Genomic DNA, 25,766 nt, shown 5'->3' on the forward strand with positions numbered 1-25,766 from the left:
GCAGCACAGATAGAAATTATTTGCAAGTGTGTTGTTCCTAAAATTATCACAGTACTTGCCCGGGTTAAGAACTCTGAGGTGGTTCTTTTCAAATGGTCACTTGACATCTCTCTGTGTCCTGTTTTAGCTCAGAGTAACTTAAGGAAAATAGTATCTTTAAGTGTATCTTTAAAAAAAAAAAAAACAAACCCTAGATAGTAACACATCAATATATGAACATGAGTATTTGAAGTGACGATCAATATATGAAGCAGTTACACAGAAGGAAAGACCAGGAACAGATTTTCTCATCTATCTGCTCACTGACTGCACAAATCCATCAAATTTTTACTCTGTATGTTCTGGTATATTCACTAGAATATAAACTCTAGGGGGTGGGGGTTTGTTTATTAGGTGTATTCCCAGCACCTAAAATGAGAGGCACAATGTTGTTAGTCACCCAATATTCCTTTGTTGAATAAATATCCCTATGTTGTAGGCACGTGGGCATTTACACTAGAGGACTCTTCAGGTCTTTTCCAGACATAAAAGTCAATGATTTTACTATCTTAGGCCAAACTAATTTTCAGATTTTCTATCAAGAAAGCGAAAATTGAACATGAGTTTTGGTAAACAGTAGGGAGAGGGAGGGAGGGAGGAAGTGAGGAAGGAAGGAGGGGAGGGAACAGGGCTGAGGAAAGGAGGGGGAGGGACAGTTCTGTATACATTCCTTTGAAGGAAATCTGAATTACAAGGTGTCTCATGTAAAAGGAAGAGTATACAGTATCAGGAAGCATACAGACACCTCATACAACATCCTTACCTTCCCACCTCCGTCTTAACTGCTCTCCGCAAGCTGTCCTTCCTCCTTGAGGCCTCTCTTCCTTCTGGCTGCCAATCTGTTCTCCTTCCCAGGGCTCCTTTTCCATTACGAGTAAGAAAACATAACTCAGCAATCTTCCCCACCTTCCTCATCTCCAGACTCATTATCCATTGAAGACCTGTCCTTAGCACTGAGACATGTGGGATTAGGCTTGCTTCTCTTACAGCCTCTTCCCTGAATCCTGTCTTTAAATTCTATCACAGACGGCCTCCAAATCTCTCATTCTATCCTTCCAGCATTAGACCTGTCAAGGATCCGATCTTCTGTTCGTCTTCTTTTCTACAGAAGTCATGCAAATCCTGTTTGGGCTGGTGAATAACTTAAATAGGTTATTTACATAGTACAGGAAATTTTCAATCTAAGCACACTTCTTATTTTATACAGGAATCAAACTTAACTGCAGAAAATAAATGTTTTAAACAAATTAATACAATTTTTGTGCTTGGTAATGATACATAGTAAGCTGTTATCATGCAATAATTAGGTAAAATCTGATTACTATCTCAGCAATCTACAAAATTTCAAATTAAATACTACTGAATAGAATCATATGTTATAAACTGAGAAATAAATATAAATTCTGAGAATTTCAGAAGTTTCTTCTCTGGGCCAGAACTCATAGTGTAAGGGTATCATATTTCTATTTTCCATAATTAAGAAACGCATCAATGAATTTTAAAAGTAAATTTACTAATAAGGTAAATAATCCAGCATTATCTCTCTCAACAGGATGATATTAGCCTTCAAGTCCCACTATATTGTGAAATAGGACATGACTCAATGTGTTCATTCATTTTTTTCTGTTTATTCACTGCTGTACCCCAAACACTCAAAACACTGCCTTATCAGTTAAGTGAATGAATAAACAGATATGCACTTCCTACGTGCCAGGTACTATGCTAGCCTCAGGAAAGCAGCAACCAACATGACCCCGTTCTCATGGAAACCACACTGGAGAAGACACACTGAATGGAACAAAAATTATGCAATTATTCAATCACAATTATGATAAAAGCAATGAAGGAAAGTTACATATGAAAACAGAATCTAACACTGCCTAAGATGTTAAAAAAAAAAAAAAAGACTTCTGAGGAACAGACATTTAAGCTAGCACCTACACGGGGGGGTGGGAGTGGGATTAGCCGAGGGAAGCGTGAAGAGGAAAACTATTGCACATGGATGAAATGATGTGTGTGAAAACCTGAAGGAGGGAGGGGCGTACTGCCTCCCAGGAACTGAAAACACATCAGTGGGAAGGACGAGGCTGGAATGAAAGGCAGAGCTCAGACAACGTACGGCCTTGTAGACTGAAAAACTTTGGATTTCACACCAAGAGCAATGGTAACTAAAGAGTGACCGTTATATTTGTATTTAAAACGTATCCCCCTACTGCTGGGTGGAGAATTGTTCAGAGGAAACCAGGAGGAGGCAGGAAGATCAACTTGGGGCGGGAGGGGGGCGGTGTGGAAAGTAGGCGGTGATGCTGTCTTTAACTAGAGAAGTTACAGTGGGGACGGAGAAGTAGGCGGATTCAGAATCTACACGGCATACACACCACTGAATAAGGTGATTGAGTATGGGAGATGAGAGAGAGAAGTTCCAGAGTGGCTCCTGGGTTTGTGGGATGACTAAACAGGTGGATGACAGCTCCTATTAAGATGGGGGAACAGTGAAGTCCAGATTGTAGTAGAATGGGAAATCCAAAGTTTGGTTTGGGAGATGTTCAAAAAAAGATGTCCACATCAGCCAAATGGTAGTGGAGCTTATTAGCAAACTAGGACAGGGATAAAAATCTGGCAGCCTTTGGCCAGTAGATGTGAGGCCATGGGGAATAGATGAGATTGCCCCTGAGTAATAACGCAGAGTGAGAAGAGAAGATGGCCTAGGACAAAGTCCTCAAGAAGTCCCAATGTTTAAAGTGCACAAAGATGAGCCAACAGAGAAGAAAAGGAAAGGCTAGAAAGGTAGTAAGACAGCCAACAGGGCAGAATGACATGAAAGCTAAGGAAAGATGTGATTTCAAGGAGCGAGAGTTCCATCGTTAAGAAAGTTGATGAGTGGGGGCACCAGGGTGGCTCAGTCGGTTATGCCTCCAACTCTTGATTTCAGCTCAGGTCATGATCTCAGTGTCGTGAGATAGAGCCCTGCATCCAGCTCTTAGCTGGGCGTGGAACCTGTTTATGATTCTCCCCCTCTCCCTCTGCCCCGCTGTCTCCCCCACCACCTGCGTGTGCACCCTCCTCTCTCCCTCTCCAAAAAAATAAAAAGGAAGGAAGGAAGGAAGGAAGGAAGGAAGGAAGGAAGGAAGGGAGGGAGGGAGGGAGGGAGGGAGGAAGGAAGGAAGGAAGCTGGTGATAAAAAATAACTGAAAAGCATTTAAGACTTCAGAATGAGGTTCAGTGTAGTGTGGGGATGAAAGAAGAGACTAGGCTAAGAACAGAACAGTTGGAAATTATCTATAAAGGGGAGACCAAATAAGGCACAATCTAGAACAGGGTGAGAAGTCTAGGAATTTTTTAAAGAAGAAAACAGACCAGAGAGAGGCCTAAAGTACAGGTGACCTAAGAGAGGCTGTGTGGAGAAACTAAACCACCTACTCACTGAGTTCATTTACACTGAATCCTTAGTAATTATGCAGGAATCTGTTGGCATTGTTCTCTACTGGTTACTAACACCTGTTGAGGAAGCAGAAATGAAGGCCTGAGAATGGTCTGGTGGGAGAGGGAAGGCGAGGAGAGAAAAGAATAAAAACCCCAGTGAGAATGAAAACAGAGCTTCTGGAAATCTCCACGGGCTGCAGGTAGGCTCAGTCATAGTAGTATGGGGGGGTTCCCGAGGAGCATGCTGAACTTCCTGGCGTTATGGTGTCTCCACGGCTTCCTCATCAGCACAGAGACTTAACCCCCAACATTATGTTCGTTGGGTTTCTTTCCATTAGACACATCACCCACCTATCCTGAGACAGTAGCACACACCAGGGAAGTTGGAATGACGCTAGAACCCAGTAGAGAAGCAGGGACTCAAAGGAATAGGAGAGAAAATAGGCATAACATATGGAATGAGATCCCTGGAAAAGCAGAGGACTGGATTCAGAATTCACAGGGACTGAATGACTTTCTAATATCATGGAGGATGGAGGTGGGTAAAAATAAGTTTGTGGATATGATGGTGGAAGTGGAAGGAATGCCTGACACCGTTTTCTTTGTGAGGCACAAAATAAGAGGTTCCACTGAGAGTAAAGAAAGGAGCAGGTGGGCCGAAGGTCAGGAGAGAGTGGAAGGAAGTATAAACCTTTTCACAGAGTGACTCAGCTGTCAAAATAAAGAAAGCAAGACTCCCAGTGAGGCAGAGTCAGAGTGACCATGAATTAATAGTCCTACCATCTGCCTGGTTTTGTGTGTTTCAAATCAGGGATTTACCAAAGTTTTCCTAATTCCTTCAGCTGCAGGGGCACCTGGCTGGCTCAGTCGGTAGAGGATGTGACCCTTGACCTCAGGGTTCTAAGTTCAGGCCCCAGATTGCATGTGGTGCCTCCTTAAAAATAAATAAATAAATAAATAAATAAATAAATAAATAAATAAATAAATAAATAAATAAATAATAAAAGAAATCAGAGATGCTGATTCCTTCAGCCGTTTGATTTTATTTGAGCCTCTAAAGCATGTTGTCCATACCTCGAATCCTGCTTTGTACTACCATTCTGCTTTATACTGTTTTATTTCCCTACCAAAATATAAAACCCCAGAGTAAAGAGACGGCTCATCTCCGTTCCTGAAAGCACCTACAACAGTTCTTTGCAAAAAGCACTATATAAACATTTTTACATTTACTAATGAGTATATCAAATGGCACATTTAAAACTTTAGTTGTTTCAAGATCAAGGCTCCATACAGTGCATAATCAAGAAATATTAAAGACCCAGAAATTAAACTAAAAGATAGTAAGAGCCACAGTCAACAAAATTATTAAAATATATATAGTCCTAGCATAAAGGACAGGTATTTTTCATCATCCTCTTGCCTCAGAAACTAAAGAATGATGGCTCAGAAAACAAATTCCACAGCGTAAGAGTATGAAAATCAACACTGAATAGATACCATCATAATCATCTAAAGACATATCTTACTCAGTGATTTAGCTCAGCACAGAATCAGATACCTTTTAGCCGCCTTAGAAGAACTTTCTTTCGGGACATCTGCTGTTATCACAGGCCTATGGTTTAATATAGTCATACAGTTAATATAGTTATCGTTCTATAATTTAACTTAGTTACCAGTTCTAACTAATAAAAGTTATTTTAGAGATCAGATTTCCTCTATGTGAAAAGGTTAAAAATCAGTAATTGCCAAGTTAAAAAAATTCCACCAGGAAATGACTTAAAATGTAGGCAGCATCCATCTTCAGACAAAATATCCAATTTTGGAGGTAACGTTAACTCTTTTAGTATCTTTTAAAAAACACTAAGCCTCTATTTCAACATGGACATGGTACTTCATACACACTCACTTTTCATAATTCTTTCCTCAACTCAAATGTTTCAACCAAAACTTCAAACATTTGAGACTGTTGAACACTAGCTGACCCATCAAGAGAACACTAGTAGATGTCTGGTTAATTTTCTGTGTCAATGCGTCTGGCCAGGGGTGCCCAGATGACGTTACTTCTAGGTGTGTCTGGGAGGATGTTTCTGGACATGACCAGCATTTCTATCAGTGGGCTCAGTAAACTGTGCTCCTCAGTGTGGGTGGGCATCTTCTGGATGCTGAGCACCTGACTAGAACAAAAGGGAGAAGGCATTGATCCTCTTCTCCTGCCTCACACTGGGATTCATCCCTTGGTTCCTCTGGTTCTTGGGCCTTCAGATTCGGACTGAACTAGACTACTGGCCTTCTTGGGTCTCCAGCCTTCACGGCAGATTATGGGATTTCTTAGCTTCCGTAAACACATGAGCCAATTTCTCGTAACTAAAAAATATATATATTTTTAGATATACATTCATCCTATTGGTTCTGTTTCTCTGAAAAACCCTAACACAGTGTACATACAGATATTTTATCTGGTACTTCCCTCAATATGCCTCACCAAATACCAAAAGGAAATATATATCCTTTGAAATATCCATTACAAAAGTTTCAAAAAGAAAAAAAAAAATATCTGTTACTGCCATGATATAAAATGGTGACATTTACTGAAAATTTCTGAAATCCTTCAAAAATAAGCAATTATTTGATCAAACAAATAATAGAAATTTTTGCCAGAAAATATAGTTTCAATACATTAGTATCAGAGCAATTCGCATAACTACTTTCAAACAGAAGTTCACTTCGGGTTATTTTCAGACCACAATTACAATGTTCAAAATCCCACTGGTTCCTTCTTAGCAGTCTGGTATCTGGTAGGTGCTGGAACTGATATAGCTCAATAATTTCTCTAGGAGGTCTGTTAAAAAAAAAAAAAAAAATCACGCAAAACCAAATGAAAGCCAAATAGCCATGATGTATTTTGACATGGGCTGCAGCTACCCGACTGTATCAGTCGGAAATCTTATAAATAAGCACAGTCAAGGGATGAGCATTGTACAAACTATCAGCTATCGATGTGAACCCTTTCCACGGCTTCCTCTGGTCAGCCAGCATCATTTCGATTCCCTTCTCCTTGTTTTAAGAGGATAAGGGTCAAGAAATACCTAAGCAACAACAAAGACAAGTGATTTTTGCTTACCATCTTATTTTTTATTACCAACTTCTAATGTTTTTCTCATAATAGGAACAGCTATGAGTTTCTTTTTATATTTCATGTAAAGCTTCAAAGGAACAACCCGAATATCATCTGTACTTGGTACCATTACACCTGAAAAAGGCTGAAGTAAAACTAATTAAAATATTTGGGAACTTAGCTGTGTCAATACTACTCTAACTGAAAGGTCCTTTAAATGAAAAGTTGTTTTGTTTTGTTTTTTTAATTTACCTAGGATTCTAAGACATACGAGAAGCCAAGAAATCACACTTACTCTGAAATTATACATTATATACATATTGCAAAAATATTAAAAATTAAATAACTTAAAAATGGAATTAAATACATGACTACATATAATAAATTTAGGAATCTGAGAGCTTTAATAGAACACAAAAAACTGCCCAAATAAAATCCTAGATTTTTTAAAACAATAATGTGTGTTATTTATTATCTAAAATCCCATGTACTTAATTTGGTGGCTATTACAATAGGTGCATTTACAGAGGATTTTTAAGGCAGTGAAACTACTCTGTACGATACTAGAGTGGTGGGTAAATGATGTTATGCACTCGTCAAAACTCACAGATCGGACAATACCACGAGAGAACCCTGTAATCTACGGGCTTTGAGCTATAATGCTGTGTCACTGTAGGCTCATTGATTTTAACAAAAGGTATCATGCTGGTGGAAGATGCTGACGGGGGAGGCTGTATGCACGTGGGAGTAAGGGGTATCTGGGAACTCTTTGTACTTGCTCTCAATTTTGCTGTGAATGTAAAATTGCTCTAAAAAAGTCATTCGTCTCAAAGATTTAAAACACTACCATACAAGGTGATTTCTCCTGAAAGTTCATGTGAGTACTGACCAATATGCCATTTTTCACAAATCTAAGAAAAAAAATTATTTCCAAATGCAGTGTTAGGAGTTCCTGTCAACAGTATAACATAAACCCTGGGGAGCGGAAGCAAAGGACATGTAAACTAGGCATATTCTGTACCTTGTGGACATGGTACCTAGGAAAAGAGGAATTATTGATTTGAGAAAATCTTAATGAGATATACAGAACATAAGAATGAGAATGAAGAGGTTATGCTGAAGCTATACCAAAGTATCTTCTGGCCTAAAGTATCACCATCTCTCTCTTGGCATCTGTAGAACAAGGTAAGGGAGAAAGAAAAATGGAAGACCATGATCACAGAACACTTGGTCCACTCATTAGCAAAACTGAAGTTGGACTTTCCAAGATCAAGGATGGCATTATCTGTTTCTCCAAACAGCTGTTCTTTTTGGCTATGGTTTGTATAGCCAATTAACCTGACATTATGCCCACATACTGACTTCTAATGAGTACCTAAGAGAAACTGCTATAGAAAATTGGGGCATCTGGGTGGCTCAGTCGGTTAAGCACCCAACTCTTGGTTTCAGCTCAGGTAGTGATCTCAGGGTTGTGAGATCAAGCCCCACGTCAGGTTCCAACTGTGGAGCCTGCTTAAGATTCTTTCTCTCCTCCCTCTGACCCTCCCCACAAAAAAAAAAAAAAAAAAAAGGAAAAAGAAAATATATACTACAATATGGTTTCTTTAAAAACATGGGAAAATAATATCATGGATTACAGAACAAGTAGTTTATATTTTTAAAGAAGTTTTAAAAAAGGAAATGATTATCATAAAATATTGAACTTCCTAATTAAGCTCATTTAATTCTGCTAATTAGGATGGACTATATGGATGATATTCTTTTTTTTTTTTTAAGATTTTATTTATTTATTTGACAGAGATAGAGACAGCCAGTGAGAGAGGGAACACAAGCAGGGGGAGTGGGAGAGGAAGAAGCAGGCTCATAGCAGAGGAGCCTGACGTGGGGCTCGATCCCACAATGCCGGGATCACGCCCTGAGCCAAAGGCAGACGCCTAACCGCTGTGCCACCCAGGCGCCCCTATATGGATGATATTCTTATCCCAACTCCAATTAACACAAAGGGTAAGCTATTTGAGAGAGGAAAACATATAGCAAAACGTGTATACACTAGGTTTCCAATTAAACTTCAACCCTCTGGTGTTTTCATTTATTCTTGCCAAAATATAGTGATCTATGTTTGAAGTTTCTTGGAGATAATTTACAAAGTGGCAATAGAATGCCTTATGGGTAAGAAATGAGAAACACAGGGCACAAATTCTCCCCAAATACAGAAGAGTTGAAGTGGTTTAATTCATTTTTGCTTTCTGAGAGAAAATATATATTGAGGTAAACAGTGGAGTCGAGATCTAACCAATAAAAACCAGCACTGAAAGAGTCAGTAGTAAAGTCTTCTACATTCTAATAGTACCAACAGAGATTTGATATACTAGATTTTTAATATCTAGGTAAAGCTTTTAAAAACCCCATAAACATAATCTAGCAAAAACTACCTATGGTTGAAATTTTCATTGATTGTATAATTTATTTAGTTGCCCCAGCATACTACTCTTTATTTTCCTGTCTATTTTGGCAAGTTTTAAAACATTCCCTGTACTTTGGATATTTGATATAATTCATCCCATTTTTTATCAAATTTAATTTTCCATAAGATCTATTATCTATTACAATTATGACCTTCATAAATAAATTGACAAATGTATTGATTTGTCTCTTCTCATTGGTAGCAAATTGAAATCAGAAGTCTTCTAAAAGAATGTCAAGTTCTTCACCAAATTAACAAGTGATGTCTTCAAGATGGGTTTAATTTGTGCCACTTGATAACAACCTTTTCTGGATTCGTAACTGTCTCTTTCCACTGACTTGCAGCTTCGGTGTGATTACTGTCCTCGCTTACCCAAATCTGTAAAGGAACAGTACAGTCATTTAACTTAACACGAGAACGGCAACTGAGTTCAAACAGTTAATTCCTCTTACTGATGAAAGACAAGTGGAAGTTTGGTTCACGTATTTTCAATTAAACAATCTTTCCATTTTTCCAAAAATATGTCAAAACACTTAACCTGTTCAGTCATTCTGAAGACCAATGTTATATGATCCAATCCAACTTCAAAATTCGATGTGAGATATTCTAAAATAATTTCTCCCAAAACAGTAATTAATATCCTTCATTATTCAATAAATCTAGGACTGATGAATCACTGACCTCTACCTCTAAAACTGAGAATACGTTATATGTTAATTAATTGAATTTAAATTTTAAAAAATATATTCAAATAATAAAAATAAATGGTATTGGATAGAGGAAAAATAAATAAATACTTAGTATCATTACCACTAACTAGTCAATGGTACTGAAAAACTGATCTTTCTTATAGTATTTATAGTTGAGAAGCTCAGAAACACATATTTTTAAGATAAGAAACCTAACTGCACAGAAATTCCAGCTATTTGTATGAAAGCAGAGTGTGACAGGATTTCATTTTTGTGGCGACATTAAATTTTAATTTATGATGCTGTCGAATTTTACTCTACTCAACTTCAATTTTAGCCTGTATTCTTTGTTAACCAACTGTCTCAATGCACAGAGGAGTTCAAGGAAAGAACTGAAGATAAAAACTCACTACTAACCTGCCCCACAAAGTGCCTTCTTCTTACAGAGCTCCGACTATAAAGCTTAATGAGAAAAAGAATTTCTTTTTCATTCTGTATAAGTGGGAAAATCATAGTTTCTCCCCACTTTACTCTCCCGTTGGAGGCCTTCAGTAAGCGTGTCTTCTTCTTATAAATCAACTCTCCTGAACTAAACATTCCCACCTTCACAAAGAAACCTAAAAAATAAATTGTGATATGTAAAAATTTACTTTAAATCCCATATAAAGATATATACCTCTATATCATATTTGGTGTGAAAATACATAAGCCACTTAGGAAGATCTGATGAGCTACTGGCATAACAGAAAAAACGCTGCTAGTAAACTTTACGATTACACTTTACAAAGAACTACAGCGACCTCAAATGAACTTCTCCTCTAACCCGAACGTCATTAAAGACTGGAAATTGTAGGCATACATACAACCAGCAGTAGGGGAGTACACACTGAAAAGTAGAACTCTTTGGACAGCTGGAGGAATTTCTTTCCCAATTTTACACAGGTACGATCCTTTGCGTGAGACTCCAGAAGGTAAACATAGGCCAGCGAGAGAAAGAGCTCCCGGTAATGGCAGAACAGTTGTGCAAACTAACCTTCCCATAGATAACAATTATAAACTCTGGGGAAAATATAAAAACAACAAGGACGACAACAACAACAACAACAACAACAACTGTTCAAGACCTTAAAGACTGACCAAAAGCAGGAAGAAACCGGAGCAGTGTCTAGTCTTAAAAGAGGGGAACTGCACCGGCTAACGTTCAGGTTTATGTAGCTTTCCACCTCAGCATCCTCCCCCGTCTGACGGCACGGCGCCTACAGCTCAGGCAGAGAGTGAAGTCTGACTAGTTTGAGTCATCATGGGGTAGAGCTGGAGCTGCAGGGCAGCAAGAAAGGGGGGATGGAACTTCCAGAAAGGAGGGAACCGTTAAGTGAGGACCCAGATGCACCATTAGATTTACAAAATGCAGATCATGGATAATCCCAATTAGCAGTTTTGTTTAAAGAAAGACACCTCTTAATGAAATGAACTGCATCTGTGCTGACATCCTTGTCTCCTAGAACTAACCCTATGTAGTCCTGGTAATTTATTCTTTTCATGCCAAGTTGGATTTTATTTGCTTATTTTTATTTTATGACTTTTCCATCTATCTACCTAAGTGGTAATAGTCTACAGCTATTTTGTCCGTGCACTGTCTTTTCTGTTTTGATATCAAGAATACGCTCACCTCATAAAGTTGCCTTTCCCATCGCTTCTCATGCTTTGGAACAGCTTATATAAAATAGGAATTAAATGTTCCTTGAAAGTTTGGTAGACTCTACCAGTAAAATCCTCTTGGCCTGGTGCTTTCATTAGAGGGAATTCTTTACCTACACACATGGTTATCATTTTATTCGGATGTTCTCTCTTTTGGAGTGAAATTCAACAATTTTTTTTCCTCCAAAAATCGGTTATTTTATATAGATGTTCAAATGAACTGGTGTAGTTTTAAATGGTGTTATCTTATTTATTATCGAACCTCTTCGGAATTTGAAATGTTATCCTCTTCCTTGTTCAAGTTTTATTTTTTGCTCAATCCAACTTACTATAGGTTTGTCTATTTTATTGATCTTTTCAAAGAAAAAGCTTTTGCTTTTGATTATGTCTTTTGCTATTGTCTCCAATTATCAACTTCAACTTTACCTTTAATTTCTCACCTCTACTTTCCTTTGTGTTTGTTGTTGTTCTCCTAGCTTCCTGAACTGAATGGTCAGTTGCATTTACTTTCAGTCTTTGTAGTTATGATGGACATCCATTGCTTTTGCCTGCCTCCGATATTCTCTCTTCTTGTAGCAGAATAAAGGAGCACTCTTACCCCTCTCAGCCCTTCAGGTAGAACTGACCTCAAACCTCCAGCTCTAGGAACAGCCATGTGAACCAGGCCTACACAACACAAAATCGCAGAACCCCATCTTGTGCCCCCAGGCAAAGGGAAGGAAAAGGTTTGTCATTGATATTTTCAGTTTTTTTTAATTAAGTTTCTAGTTAGCAGAACGTTCCATGAAGGGTGTAGAACTAGAGAAAGGATAAATTTTCTAGGCTGGTGAACTATATCTGACAGTCCTCTGCACATTCAACCTGTATTAACTGATGAGCTCAATAAGGAATAGCATCAAACGCATAAAAACCAAGCAAGCACGGATTAAAGTAGGCGCAATGGCTAAAATGTGAAATCCACTGAAGTAATTTTAAGTCAAAAGGTAATTATGTAAGTTAAGTAACAAAAGTAACCAAGATTTTAATGTCCATTATTAAGATGTGTAGGAAAAACTACCTTTTACTAATATCTTCTGAAGATTCCACTTTGAACCACGGATATACTTACTCAAAGTGAGAGGTGTTGAAGAGCTTGGAAGGTATTGTGCCTCGAGAATTTGTAACTGAATTCTGCTATTTACAGCTTGAAAACAAGTCCCCAATTGAAGTTCTGCATGGCAAACCTGGATATCAAAAAAGGGCCATTTGATAACTAAGAATAAGGTTTGGGGGATATTTCAAAAATTCAGAAATAAAGAGCTACAGTTAGAAGTTTTGAAAACGCTGCTTTTTATTGACACACAAAGCATTGATCTAAAAAGATGGTTAGGATGAATGTCACGGATGCGGTAAATATGAGGTACTCGTTTTCATGGATTCTGAAAATCAAAGTCATACCTACATACTTGATCCTTCAAAATCAGAGTAGTCAAAAGACAATTCGAATTGAAAACAGATTAAATTCCTAAGCAGCTGTGCTAAAGAAAATGTCAACAAAATAAACACCAAAAAAAGTACACTTCTAAAACACTTAAATGTAGTCATTTGAATTATTTTTAAGAATACATAAAGTACAATAAAAAGTTTCAAATAGGAGAATCATCGTTTTTTCTAATTGTAGACATGACAGTAGGTGCTACCCGACTTAGAAGAAAAAGGATTACTATGGGGAACAACGTGTGGGTTAAGAGCTGAATTGCTGTGCTGAATGAGAGCCAGCCAAAGGAGAAACTCCGCAGGAAGGGAGCTAGTGAAAATGATGAGGCAGTAAATAATAAGGAAAAGGTCAAAGAAAACCTGAGGCAAACAATGAAATGCAGAAGATACAGAGAAGGGAAAAGTTAAAATAAATTAAAGCTTTTGCTGATTTAAAAAGAAATGCTGCTGTTCTTGGCATTTAAAAAATAGATTAGAAGGACATTACTTACTGTTCACAAAACAAGGAAACTACAGGTAAAAATTTATTATGGTTTTGTACCCACAATGTGATCATAGTTATGAAAATACCTAACGGTGGCAAAACTTCCCTTACTGTGACACACTTGTAAGCTCACTCTCATAAAACCAAGCAGTGTTTGGCAAAGGGTTTGCCCTAACTTGCCAGTGTCATTTCAGAATTGAACTTACTTGTTCTGTTCCAGGATATTAATTTAGATTGTGAAAAACTATTCAAAGTGGTTTTCAATCTCCCAATCACCAAAAAATTAAAATTCCAATCAGCAGGTATATATTAAGTGCATAAGATATGATCTCTGGTCCTGAATAATGTATCATTTTTTAACGACAGGAAAACTTTCTGAGTCTTCCTAGAACTGTTGTTGAAAGTGAAAAGTTAAGCATAATTGGAGGAAACCACGATCTGGTGATGTTGGAGAGTATCTCCTTGGCGGGAACGATATATAGTTGAGCTAAGACAGCCGGTCCTGGAATCAGTGCTTCTGTTCAAATCCTGGCTCAGCAACTACCAGCTGGAGGAAACCAGCAACTGCTTCAATGTGCTGGTCTCCGCGGCAGGAATAACAGGAGCTGAAATCTCCTAAATCTGGTGTGAGCATTAAGTCACCTAACACCACCCAACCTGTGCAGTTAAGTGTCTATAAGTCAGTATCAGCTATTTCTGCACGAGAACCTCTTCCACATTATTCAACACAGAAATCTGGGTTCTCAAATAAATACTTCCATTACTATTTGTCAAGCTCAACAATTCTGCACCGTGGAAAACATAAGCTCTGCACGAAAGTTCTGCTGTTAGTGGTGACACAGTTGTCAGTGTGTAAGTCTGGCTCTGTCACTTTCACCATTACAGCATCAATTTTCCTCCTCGACACAGGAAACAAAGCCTCCTGTTTTTGCATTAGCCAATAATATGAAACATTCACCCTGAGTAACATAAATTCACTGGTCCAGTATAGCTCCTAAGCTCTTCTTTCAGATAAATAAATGTTTCTAAGATCTCTAATACCTGAAATAATTTGGTGGAAACTTAGCCATAACCATTCATTCAGATTCTCCAAGGCAGGTAAGATTATAACATCTCAATTCCCCAGAAAATACCTTTGCTGAGTTATCTTTTGATACACTGTATCAGTCTTTGAAGTTTTAACATATGAAGTATCCACTTGAGTAGTCTACTTTTGCCTTTTGTAAAATACAGTTGCAGATTACTGTCTACCAAGCTAATTTCAACCATGCAAGTGACAAACTCCTGTCACAGTTACAAAACAAATTTGCTATATTTAAACGGAATATAAAAATTATCTAATATAGCATGCTTTCATTCATCATTTATTCTTTCATACCTACCTATGTACCAATATTCAATGCAAAGAATGTAATAGGCCTTTAATAAGCACAGTAAAATAGAAAGAAAACAGATGGGAGCTTGAGCCTAGTTTTGTTTAAAACAAGCAACTGAATTCTAAGTTGTAATAAATGCTGTACAGAGAACACACTGGAGATGGAGACAAAATAATACACAAGAAATAACTATTAAAAAATGTCACTTCTTGATTATAGAAATCTTTTGTTTTTTATTTTTTTATAACTTTTTTTTAAAGATTTTATTTATTTATTTGACAGAGAGAGAGGCAGCGAGACAGGGAACACAAGCAGGCTGAGTGGGAGAGGGAGAAGCAGGCTTCCCGCCGAGCAGGGAGCCTGATGCAGGGCTCCATTCCAGAACCCTGGGATCATGACCTGACCTGAAGGCAGATGCTTAATGACTGAGCCACCGAGGTGCCCCTGTTTTTTATTTTTTAATCCCTAATTTAATTCCCCTCTAATTCAGTGGTTCTCATAAAGCCAGGCTGCAGAGTAGAATTACCTGGAAAACTTCTGTAAATTACAGATGCTTCTGGTCTAACCCCACCTCCCCTCACCTCCTACCCCCACAAAATTCTGATTTAATTGGTTTAGATGTGGGCATGTTTATAAAGCTCCCCAGGTGATTCTAACGTGTACCCAGGGTTAAGAATCACTTTAAGTCACATTAAATATTTTTGAAGGCAGGTAAAATATAAATCCCATATAAACTTAAAATCACATATAGGTTTGACCTTATAGAAGCTTATGACTGATTTTTGTAATTTATCCTGACACAGACACTGTAGAATTAAATTATTAGGGATTTCAAAACAAATTTAAGGACAGTGTTCAGCTGGTTAGTTGAGAGAATAAAAATCAGGTCTCAAAAATCAATAAGCAATACAGATAAGTTCTTTACCAAAACAAACAACAGCCCAGCTGTAAGAACCTCCATTTTACCCAAAGTATGGATGGATATTTAGCTTACTCATGATTAAAACCAGCTTCCTAATCTATTTTAAGGCAATCTCTGAGTTTGGAGTTTATGGTTCTTTCTTGCTCTTCCTAAGTTATCAGCTACTAACTTCAGGATTATTTTCCCTGAAGTATGAAACATTTAAACAAAAATGTACTAGGAGAAGGTAACCCTAAGGTTATTTCTCAATAGAGAAAGCAAAGCGCCTCTGTTAACCTTTTATCATTCACTTAAAAAGTATTATTTAACAATGACATTATTATTATTGTTTCATGAGAGCCTTCCTGATCCTCTAGTATGTTCTAGAATGTTCAAATTACATTCCAACCAAAACTCACCCACAAAATAGTTCTAAAAGTATAAGACACTTTTAACATTACATACTTCTATCACTTACAGAAATTTTTGAAGGTGACATTATATCCAAAGAGTAATCCATTTCTTGTGTGCTAAGAGTTCTGAGTGATAGTGAGCATTCCCCGATGGTTTTCTTCCTGGGAGTCTGGGTTTGAATCTTAAATACAAGCCTTACAGTTTGTAGACTTTGGAGTTTAATAGCAAATACAAAAGTTTCCATAAATTCAATAGTCTAAAAAAAAAAACACACAAGAAAATAATTTTTAAAATATAAGTAAAAGGTCTGAAAAAAAGATATGCCGACACAAAAGAAATGAAAATAACATTTTATAATCTAGGAAAGGAAGATCTAATTTTTTTACAACAAAAAAAATATTTTTTAATGTAACTTAAAATGACAATGACCATGAACTGTTTTTCCAGAATTTATGCTGAATGTGACTTTCTTAATTTCTAAGGAATTCTTTTAATAGTATTCGGGTCAATATCAACACCAAGTTTAGCAGAATACGGCTTTTCTTTTTGAAAATTGGGTTGTTTTCCATCTTTGGTTCTGGGGTATCTTTCCTGCTATTCATCACAATTTTTCAACAGTTAATTAGTGGTCTGAGAATCTCATGTGCGCTCTCTCAGTGAGCGCCCCAAATCTAACTGTTCATACTCAGACCTGAATTGTTTCTCTTCTTTGTCTAACGTTCTTCCCACCTACCTTGGGCTTTGATTTCTCCTCCGGTGATGTCTGCTTCACTCTTTCCAATCTGGAAACCAACCTCCTTGAAAAGTGCTACCTTTTCTCATAACCATCCACGCCAGGCAGCAAGTCAGTATCTTCTGTGCTCAGAGTATTTTCAAAAGTTCTTTTCATTACTCCTAATATTTTAAAAGCCTTGGCTTACCATGGGCTAACATCTTCTTGACACTAGACTGATTTTCTTCTACACTACCTTCTTCCCATCTTTACTGCATTCTTTTGAATAGGAGCTTTTTCTTTCCTTTTGAAAAGACAAGCTATCTGGGCAATTGACATCAGTATTTTAGATACTGTGCCCACATTTTCACTTTTATTGTAATTGCTTACATCTCTATATCAGAATTGTGTTTCTGAGAGCCTCCCAACCTCCAGAGCTGTCTTTTTCTCTCAGAGGCTCGAGCCCAGGATCACACCAACAGTGTAAGTATACATAAAATGTTTTTAAACTGAGATGCAATGAGCTAACACATAATGCAAGTGTGCTGGTCTACTTCACATTTTGCTACAATCAGGGTCAACAAGTTGATAGATAATAATGAATTTTAAAAGTAAGATTCCATGCAAGTTTTAATAGAACAATTTTCCCCAACTTTTCCTACGTTAACTTAGTTTTATTTGAAAATCAAAAAGTGAAATCCTTTCTGTTTAATTCAGGAAGGATTCACCTTGAATGTCAGCATTATAACCAGAGTTAAGACTTACTTCCATCTTGACTTTCTAGAATGCATATTTTCATAAAGTGAGATACTAAGACATGTACATCAAATTTGATGACTGCCTTTTCATTAAGAACATTTTTCCATGTCCTTAAAAATTCTTCCCAAACATTATTTTTTGTAGCTGCCTAGTACTCTATCACATGGTATTATGGTTTAAATTTGGCTCCCAAAAAAGATATGCTGAAGCCCTGAGGCCCAGTAACTCAAAATGTGACCTTATTTGGAAATAGGGTCCTTGAAGATGTAACTCTTGAAGCAAAGGTGAGGTCATAGTGGAGTGAAGACACAGCGACAGATGGAAAATGCCACGTGAACATGGAAGCACAGAATGAAGCCAAGGAATCCCAAAGATAGCTGACCACTACCAGAAGCCAGGAGAGCGGCATGGAACACATTCTCCCACACTGCTGACAGCTTGATTTCGGACTTTCCCCAAAACCGTGAGGGAAAATTCTGCTGTTCTAAGCCACCCAACTGGTGATACTTTGTTACAGCAACCCAAAGAAAGTACAATACCCATGGTATATATAGCATGACTTTTCTCGACCATTCCCCTATAGAAGACATTTAGTTTCCAGTTATTCCCCTATGAACAAAACTGCCAAGAATACTTTATATATTTTTTATTTGCATTTTAAGTTATTTCCATGGAACATACTCCAAGTAGAATTACTATGTAAAGGCATATAAATATGTCAAGGCTTTGATGTGTTTTGTCAAAATAATTTCCAGAAAGTTCTATGTTCCAGAGTACTTATTAATTTTTCCTATTTTTAATAAGCAAAGAAAGATAGAGAAGAAAGAGAGAGCAATATGTAATTTAAATTTGTATTTCTATAATTACTAGTGAGAATAAATTTTTTCATGGTTATTAGTTATTTGAATTACCTTATTTTTAAGTCATATGGCCTTACAGAAAACACCTTTCATCTGCATGGAAAAACACTAACCTTTCAACATACATGAGAAGACAAAAATGAAGATATATTGAAACTAATATGAAATCTAAAATCTATAAAACCAAATTCAGGATCATAAGTCTTCCGATTATCATAACTGAAAATACTTAAAAGAAAATTATTACAATCATGCAATTATTCTTCAAAGTCAAAGTGGGCTAGGAGGAAAGAAGATGAAAATATATTTTCCTTTCATATAAGAAAAGTAGTCTCCTTAGATAATGTTCATTTTGTATATACTTTAGTGATTAAGATTTTCTTTTTAAATGAATCCCAATATTGGACAATGAAATATCAAGTATTTTTGAGGCACAAAATTGTCTTTAAAAAGCAAGGAATATGTAATTTGCAATTTCCCCAAAATAAAACACTTTCTCATTCCAATTCTTTATATAAAGTGACAAATATGAAAAAAAATAAAAATAAAAAGAAATTCAAACACAAACGGCCACTTACATTAGAGCCCTCCTTTGCTGAAGATTTGAAATGCACGGGTTTGGGCAATGTTAGCGTTCCTTTTATGGAAATAGTAGGAGAGTCTCCACAACTAGAAGGCCAACTTAAATCTCTGCACTAAAAAAATTAAAAATACAGTTTTAATTTTACAAAGGACCCTGACAATACAAATACTCGATGTATTTCTTGAGTTAATGACTTAAATACAAACTATAAAAGTAAAACGTTAGTGTACTGAGAACTTCTGTTTCGTCTACAATAATCGGACATTTAATGTTCCGGACATCATATCAATTTCCTTCTTGGGGTTAAAACCACAATTCCATCAGACCTACAGATTTATTTTCTTTAGAGTCTTCTAAAAATATTGTTTTCTGCACAATACTACAGAATCCTAAATTCCAAAGAAAGTATTTTTCTGTTCCCCCAGAGCGAGCAACAGATGTTTATAATGAAAATATTCAGTTTCGTAAGTAAAGTTGGCATTAACTAAATTAACTTACCTGCAGAACTGTGATCCAGATCTGCTCTACTGAAGAATTATAAAACACTTTCACATTCAATCTCCCAAAATCTCTTTCATCTCCTGACAGAGTAATTGTATCTGAATTGTGAAAGGACAAGAACATTTGAAATGCTATGCAATCCTTCTAATCCAATTACGCTTTGATACAATCCAATTTTAAGAGCACAACTGAAAAATGCCATAATTATTTTTTTTAAGTTGCCACTTTAATAAGACAAAAATCACACTTCCATGTTATCACTGGAGTGCTAGGGGAAGATCTACTCTAAAAAGTACATGGCTTGGAAACTTAACTTAAATATAGCCTGAGACTTAAGTTAAAACAAAGATAAACTTTCCCAAATAACACTCCCTTTAATCCTGGATGCTTCCGGAAGTTCCTTCACTAGAATACTTCAAAACAAACAAAAGGAATTTAACTGCTTTGTGTGTTTTAAAGATGCATTCATAGCCTGAACACTAAAAAATGGGCCACCTGATCTGAGTATTCATATGCAGGTAACAGATACAACCATCTAGAGGTTTTCTTCTTTACCTTACCACATATATGTTCAAATTACTATTAGGTAGAAATCATTCCCTTAAAAAAAAGAATATAAAAAGAAGGCACTTTATTCCTTACCCAGGCTTCTGTTACTGCCCTGGGAATTTTTCCTTGAAGAAGAAGTACTAGGCATGCTGGACCATGAATCATGTCTCTAGAGATAAAAAATTGTTCTTAAGTCTGGTATCGCACATCAAACTTTAAAGATTCTGAAACTTACGCCCCAACACCCACCCTAGTATTAAACTGCATGCTAACCACGTTGACACTGTTACTGGTCAGAATTTCCCTCCTTTAGACAGTAAAGGGGGAGAAAAGCTTTCTGTGTGTGTTATCAGGAAAATACTCAATAGCTTACTTGATCACATATGGGGAAAGCCTTTGCTGTTTGGGGTTTGGTTTCGTAATAAGGAAAAAGAGGTTACTACTGCTTGTTTCCTACTTGAAAGTACCGGTAAAAATAAGAATACATTCGGAAGGGCCCTGTTACCTAAAAACCTGTTAAGTAGCAGTCATCGAAGCGTGGTCCCTCTGAACTAGCAAGATCACTACCACCGGGGAACTTGCTGGAAATACAAACTGAAGCCCCAGTACAGAGTTACTCAACCAAAAAAGCTCTGGGGGTGAGACCCGCAAGCTGTATTCTCACAAGCTCTTCAACCTATTCTGATACACATTCTAGAGCTGGTGCTACAAAGAAGTAATTCTGCAAAAAATTAACTCGGCTGAGGATTACGAAGGATTATTTAGAATACATTTCCATTTTAACAAAATACATGTATATACGTTCACGTGGAAAAAAGCCCACAAGTACACATAACAGTATTTTCATGGTGCCTTTAGTCTCAGTTACAGGAATATAGGTGATTTATCTTTTCACTTTGCTTAACTCTATTTTCTAATTTTTAATAATAATCACAATTTACTTGTACTTTTAAAAGAAACTCTTTAAACACCAAAAAGTTATTCTATTTCAAAAATAGGAGGATGCTGTGTTGATATTAATGAATAATTAAAATCCTGTATCTCAACAGAAATACTAACTTTTGCTAAGTAGGTAGCTATGTTCAAAAAGGAAGGTTAAATCAATAAGCACTTCTAACCATACCGTTTTAAATTCCGATTGCCTGAGTACATACCAACTGAGAGATGTAAAATTCATTAAAAAACAAAGAAAAAGAAAAAAGACTGCCTCTTAGTATTCAGCTGAGAGCATCCTGAAAAAATGCACACAGGAAATGCCAAGTGTTCATTATTCAGATATTACCACGGATTTATCTACAAAAGATCTACACATGTTGCTTCTAACATAATTCACACCTTCCCCAATTTTTAGCTTGAAAATAAATTATCGTATACAATTAAATTTATATCAATAATTCACCTGCATGAACCGCTGAGATGAACTTGTAAGATCAAACATAGACTTGCTTAGCCCAGGGGAACTGGGTAGTTTGCTGGTCCTTAAATCACAAACTACGAAGGGACATGGAAAAAATTCTTTATATTAAAGAAACACTGGAATTTTACTTAATCACCATGAACTAAATCTCTATAGGAGTGCATCATGAATATTAATGCAATCTACTTAAGAGAGAAAGTCTACTAAAGTTTAATTTTTTTTTCAATTATTTTACTTTTGTCCTAAACAGAAACCAACATAAATCAAACAACACATTTTCACAACCGCATCAAATACCAAGCAGGAGAAATTCATTCTTTTTGCTTACGTTACAATCCTTCGTTCCACAGGAATACTCTGAGAGAATGTAGGTCTTCTGTGCAACATGCGATTCAACTACATAATAAGCATTTACCACATTAAAAAAAACAATACTGAATTCCATGTGTTCCTATATTTCTAGTTTATATTTCTAATTTCCCTCCTAAACTAGAAGATTCTTTTTTCTGAAAGATTTTATTTATTTGACATTTGATAATTATTTGAGAGAGAGAAGGAGGGAGAGAGAGCACGCACGAGTGCACAGGCAGGGGGAGCAGCAGGCAGAAGGAGAAGGAGAAGCAGACTCCCCCCACTGAGCAGGGATCATGACATGAGCCAAAGGCAGACACTTAACCAACCGAGCCAACCAGGTGCCCCCCCCATTTTTTAAATTTTATTTATTTATTTGACAGAGAGAGAGAAATAAACTAGAAGATTCTCAAAGAATGGAACTCGGTATATTAACTGTGTATTCTAACACAGTGTTGAAATAAATATTCAGGGGCACCTGAGTGGCTCAGCCATTAAGCATCTGCCTTCGGCTCAGGTCATGATCCCAGTGTTCTGGGATCCAGCCCTGCATCGGGCTCCCTGCTCAGCGGGAAGCCTGCTTCTCCCTCTCATACTCCCCTTGCTTGTGTTCCCTCTCTCACTGCCTCTCTGTCTGTCAAATAAATAAATAAAATCTTTTAAAAAATAATAAAATAAATATTTAATACTTCTGCCTTGTTTTCAGCACCTCACCCTGAATTCAGTTGTTGAAATAGCTATATACATTAAAAACTTGAAAAACAGCATTTTGTAATCAGATTTGTACATGAAAGTCTAAAATTGGTACAGTCTTCAAATATTACACTAAGAAAGTTCTATGATCACATAGGCATTTTCTGTTTTCTTTACATTTGTAATCTCATCATGAGTTTGTAAATTTATAATTTTCACTGACTAGAGCAGGAAAGAAAAAAGCTAATAAATATCTACTATAGAATTTCTGACTGGATAGATGATATATAAAAAAAAACGAAACTTTTCAAAAAAGAACAAAACGGCATTTGGAACTACCAATACACACAATTCATGAATCCTTTTACATTAGACAGAATACCACAGAGATGTCATAACATTTATCATATCACTTCTGAAGCCCGCTTTTCTCTTATTTTTTTGTTTTGGATAATAAAAATCATCTCTTCCAAGGTCTGAGGTTTCATTTGATTTCTACATTTGCTAGAGAGAAACACAAAGAGAAAACACAAAAAAATGTCCATACCTGATCCATACAGTCTCGCTGCTTCTGAGCGAGGAGGAAGGCGCCGGCTCAAATCGGGTGAGATGTGCTGATACTTATAGCAGGGGTTGTATATATCATAGCCGGGTCCGTGCTGGGATGAACTGGAAAGTTCTACCTTTCGATCTCCGAAAGATGCTCTGGCAGATCCTAAAAGGAAGTGTTTCCGAAGTTTTACGACACCCTTTTCTTGGACTTATTAGCTAACAGCTGGTGCATCCAAGGCAGAAGGGAAAAAAATTTTGTCTCAAGTAATACCAAATCACATGTGCTTGAAATATAAAAAAACAAGCACACATTTATTGAGCTCTGCATGGAGTATTCTGCCAGGGATCAGCCAAGAACCCTGCTCTCAAGCCAGTCTGGTAAATTTTTGGCATTTTTCTTTGTCCCGTGAACTATTCTGTATTTTGTGATCTGAGTTTCCTTTCATTTTTCTACTTTCGCAAAGAACATTTTTTAAGTAAAAAGATGATCATTTTTTGACGAAGACGCAGAACATTTATAAAAACTGACCACATTTTTTGTGATACACAGAGCAATTCTCAATAACTTTGAAAGGACTGAAATCAGAGAGTAATGTTCTCTAACCACAATGCAATAAAGGTAGAAATCAACAAAAAGGTGATTAGAAAATATTTATATGGAAACACAAGGGCCTAGGATAACTGAACAAAATCTTGAAGGAGAAAAACAAGACTGAAAGATCTGTGCTACTGGGTATTAGGAGCAGAACACTGGCACAATAAGATTGAGCAGAACAGAAAGAGACACCCATTATTTTGTGGACATTAGATTTACAATCAGTGTGACACTGGAAAATAGTGCGGAAAGAATAGTCTTTTCATTAAAAGGTGCGAAGGCAACTGGATGTTGATGTATAGAAAATAAACCTTCATCTCAACTAAAAAAGTTCACAAAATATTAATTTCAAGTGGATTGTGGGTCTAAATTAAATGTTAAAGGCAAACCAATAAAACTTGTATATTTAAGTAAACTTGTAAGACAGTTTTCACAGCCTTAGAGCAGGGAAGAACTTCTTAAATGGAACACAGCATTTATCATAAAATTTTTTTAATACACTGAACCACATTAAAATTGACATTTTCCATTTTTCTAGACTATTGAAGAGAGTGGAAAGGTAACCCACGGAGTGGGAGAAGACATGTGCAAGAAACATAACCAACAAAGGGCTCACAGCGAGAATATATAAGGAATTCCCACAAATCAGTAAGAAAAAGACAGGCAAGCCCAAAAATAAATTGGCTCTAAGACTCAAGCAGGCACTTCAGAAGAGAGGCTATCCAAATAGCCAAAAACATGAGAGGCTGCTCAATTTCATTAGTTGCAAGGCAAATGCAAATGCAAACTTCAAGGAGATTCCACTCCAGACTCACCAGAGTGGTTAAAGTCAAAAAGCCTGACAAAAGCAAGTGTTGGCAAGAGTAGTGCAATGTGAGCTACCCAACTCTGCTGATGGGAGTATAAACTGAGGCAATCACTGTAGAAAACAGTTTGGCAAATTCTACAAAGGCTGAGATAATATATACCCTGTGACATGACAATGCTGTTCTGGGACATGTACACAACTCAAATGCCTGCACGTGTGCACCTCGAGACTCGTACGAGAATGTGCGTAAGCATCACTACCCAGCACGGCCAAAAATCGGAAAACACTCAACGTCCATCAACAGTAAAATGGACTGTAGTATACACTTACTACCTAAAAACAACTTCGTACGTTATACAGAAACACGACTGTATATCATGCCACTGAGAATAAAAATAAATATATTTTTAATAAATACAATAAATATATTGTACGGATATTAAAGCTAACTGAAGCTACTGACAACAATTTGAATGAATCTCACAAAAATAACGTGGAATGAAAGAACCCATAAACAAAAGACTATATGCTGAATATATCATTTCATTTACATAAAGGTCAGAAAACAGAAAAAGCTAAACCGTGACATTTAGGGATATGTGCTCAGGCGGTAAAAAGGAAGGACAGCAAGGAAGCAATTAACTGTCACAGTTGGGACGCTGCTTACTCTGGTGAGATGGAAAAGAGGGAAGACGGAGGCTTCTACGTATGGCTGGTGACACACATTTGTTTTACTTGAGTGGCGACCGTACACATGTTTTGCTTTGTAACAAATCAAGGAGCTATGTATTTCTGTTTCGCTACTTTTTTCTACATGTGCATATTTCGCAATTTAAAAAGGGTGAAACAATAGATCAAATTCCTTTCGAAGTTAAGAATCACATTGGAAATAATATGGAGACATAAAATAAAGTTTTTAAGTGTTTAAATTATTGCCATTTTTTTCAACCCGTTTAAAATAGAACCCACGGTACAAACCAATACTTTCTGAATTAAGCTAAACCATAAAACAGGTGGCTTCACGCTGAGTTCAGGAAAGAAAAATAAAATATGGGGTTATGAGGTGAGATCTTATCCTCACCCCAGTTCAAATAACTATGTGTGTAATCCAAGCACAATACACAGGCAGAGGGGTGCCAAGACGGAGCTGCGACGCCAGAGAGCTTTGTCAGGAGCCTGTATACCTTAGAAGCCGACCCGTAAATCATTCAGCACACACGTCTGTTTATGGTAACAAGAATACACTGTCAGGAATCGTAGCACCAAAGATGACTCACGACCTTTACAGGCTATACCTAAAAAAGAAT

General features: G+C 36.8%; 1 protein-coding gene across 2 annotated transcripts in view; it reads right to left on the reverse strand.

Annotated features, from left to right (window-relative positions):
- Window positions 1-6,338: 6,338 nt before the first annotated feature.
- The window catches only part of TC2N (tandem C2 domains, nuclear), a 36,844-nt gene continuing 17,416 nt past the window's right edge, over window positions 6,339-25,766 (reverse strand). For both annotated transcript variants that reach the window (XM_045807603.2, XM_087856190.1), the window contains exons 4-12: window positions 23,052-23,219; window positions 21,443-21,534; window positions 20,137-20,212; window positions 19,492-19,592; window positions 18,989-19,105; window positions 16,144-16,335; window positions 12,537-12,651; window positions 10,148-10,347; window positions 6,339-9,419 (exon numbers count right to left, since the gene is read on the reverse strand). In XM_045807603.2, coding sequence (XP_045663559.1) covers window positions 9,309-9,419; window positions 10,148-10,347; window positions 12,537-12,651; window positions 16,144-16,335; window positions 18,989-19,105; window positions 19,492-19,592; window positions 20,137-20,212; window positions 21,443-21,534; window positions 23,052-23,219 — 1,172 coding nt within the window. In that variant the 3' untranslated portion in view covers window positions 6,339-9,308. The remainder of the gene's footprint in view (window positions 9,420-10,147; window positions 10,348-12,536; window positions 12,652-16,143; window positions 16,336-18,988; window positions 19,106-19,491; window positions 19,593-20,136; window positions 20,213-21,442; window positions 21,535-23,051; window positions 23,220-25,766) is intronic.

Source organism: Ursus americanus, chromosome 26, assembly GCF_024610735.1.
Source record: "Ursus americanus isolate L20-20 chromosome 26, mUrsAme1.1.p, whole genome shotgun sequence".
NCBI classification, from domain to species: Eukaryota; Metazoa; Chordata; class Mammalia; order Carnivora; family Ursidae; genus Ursus; species Ursus americanus.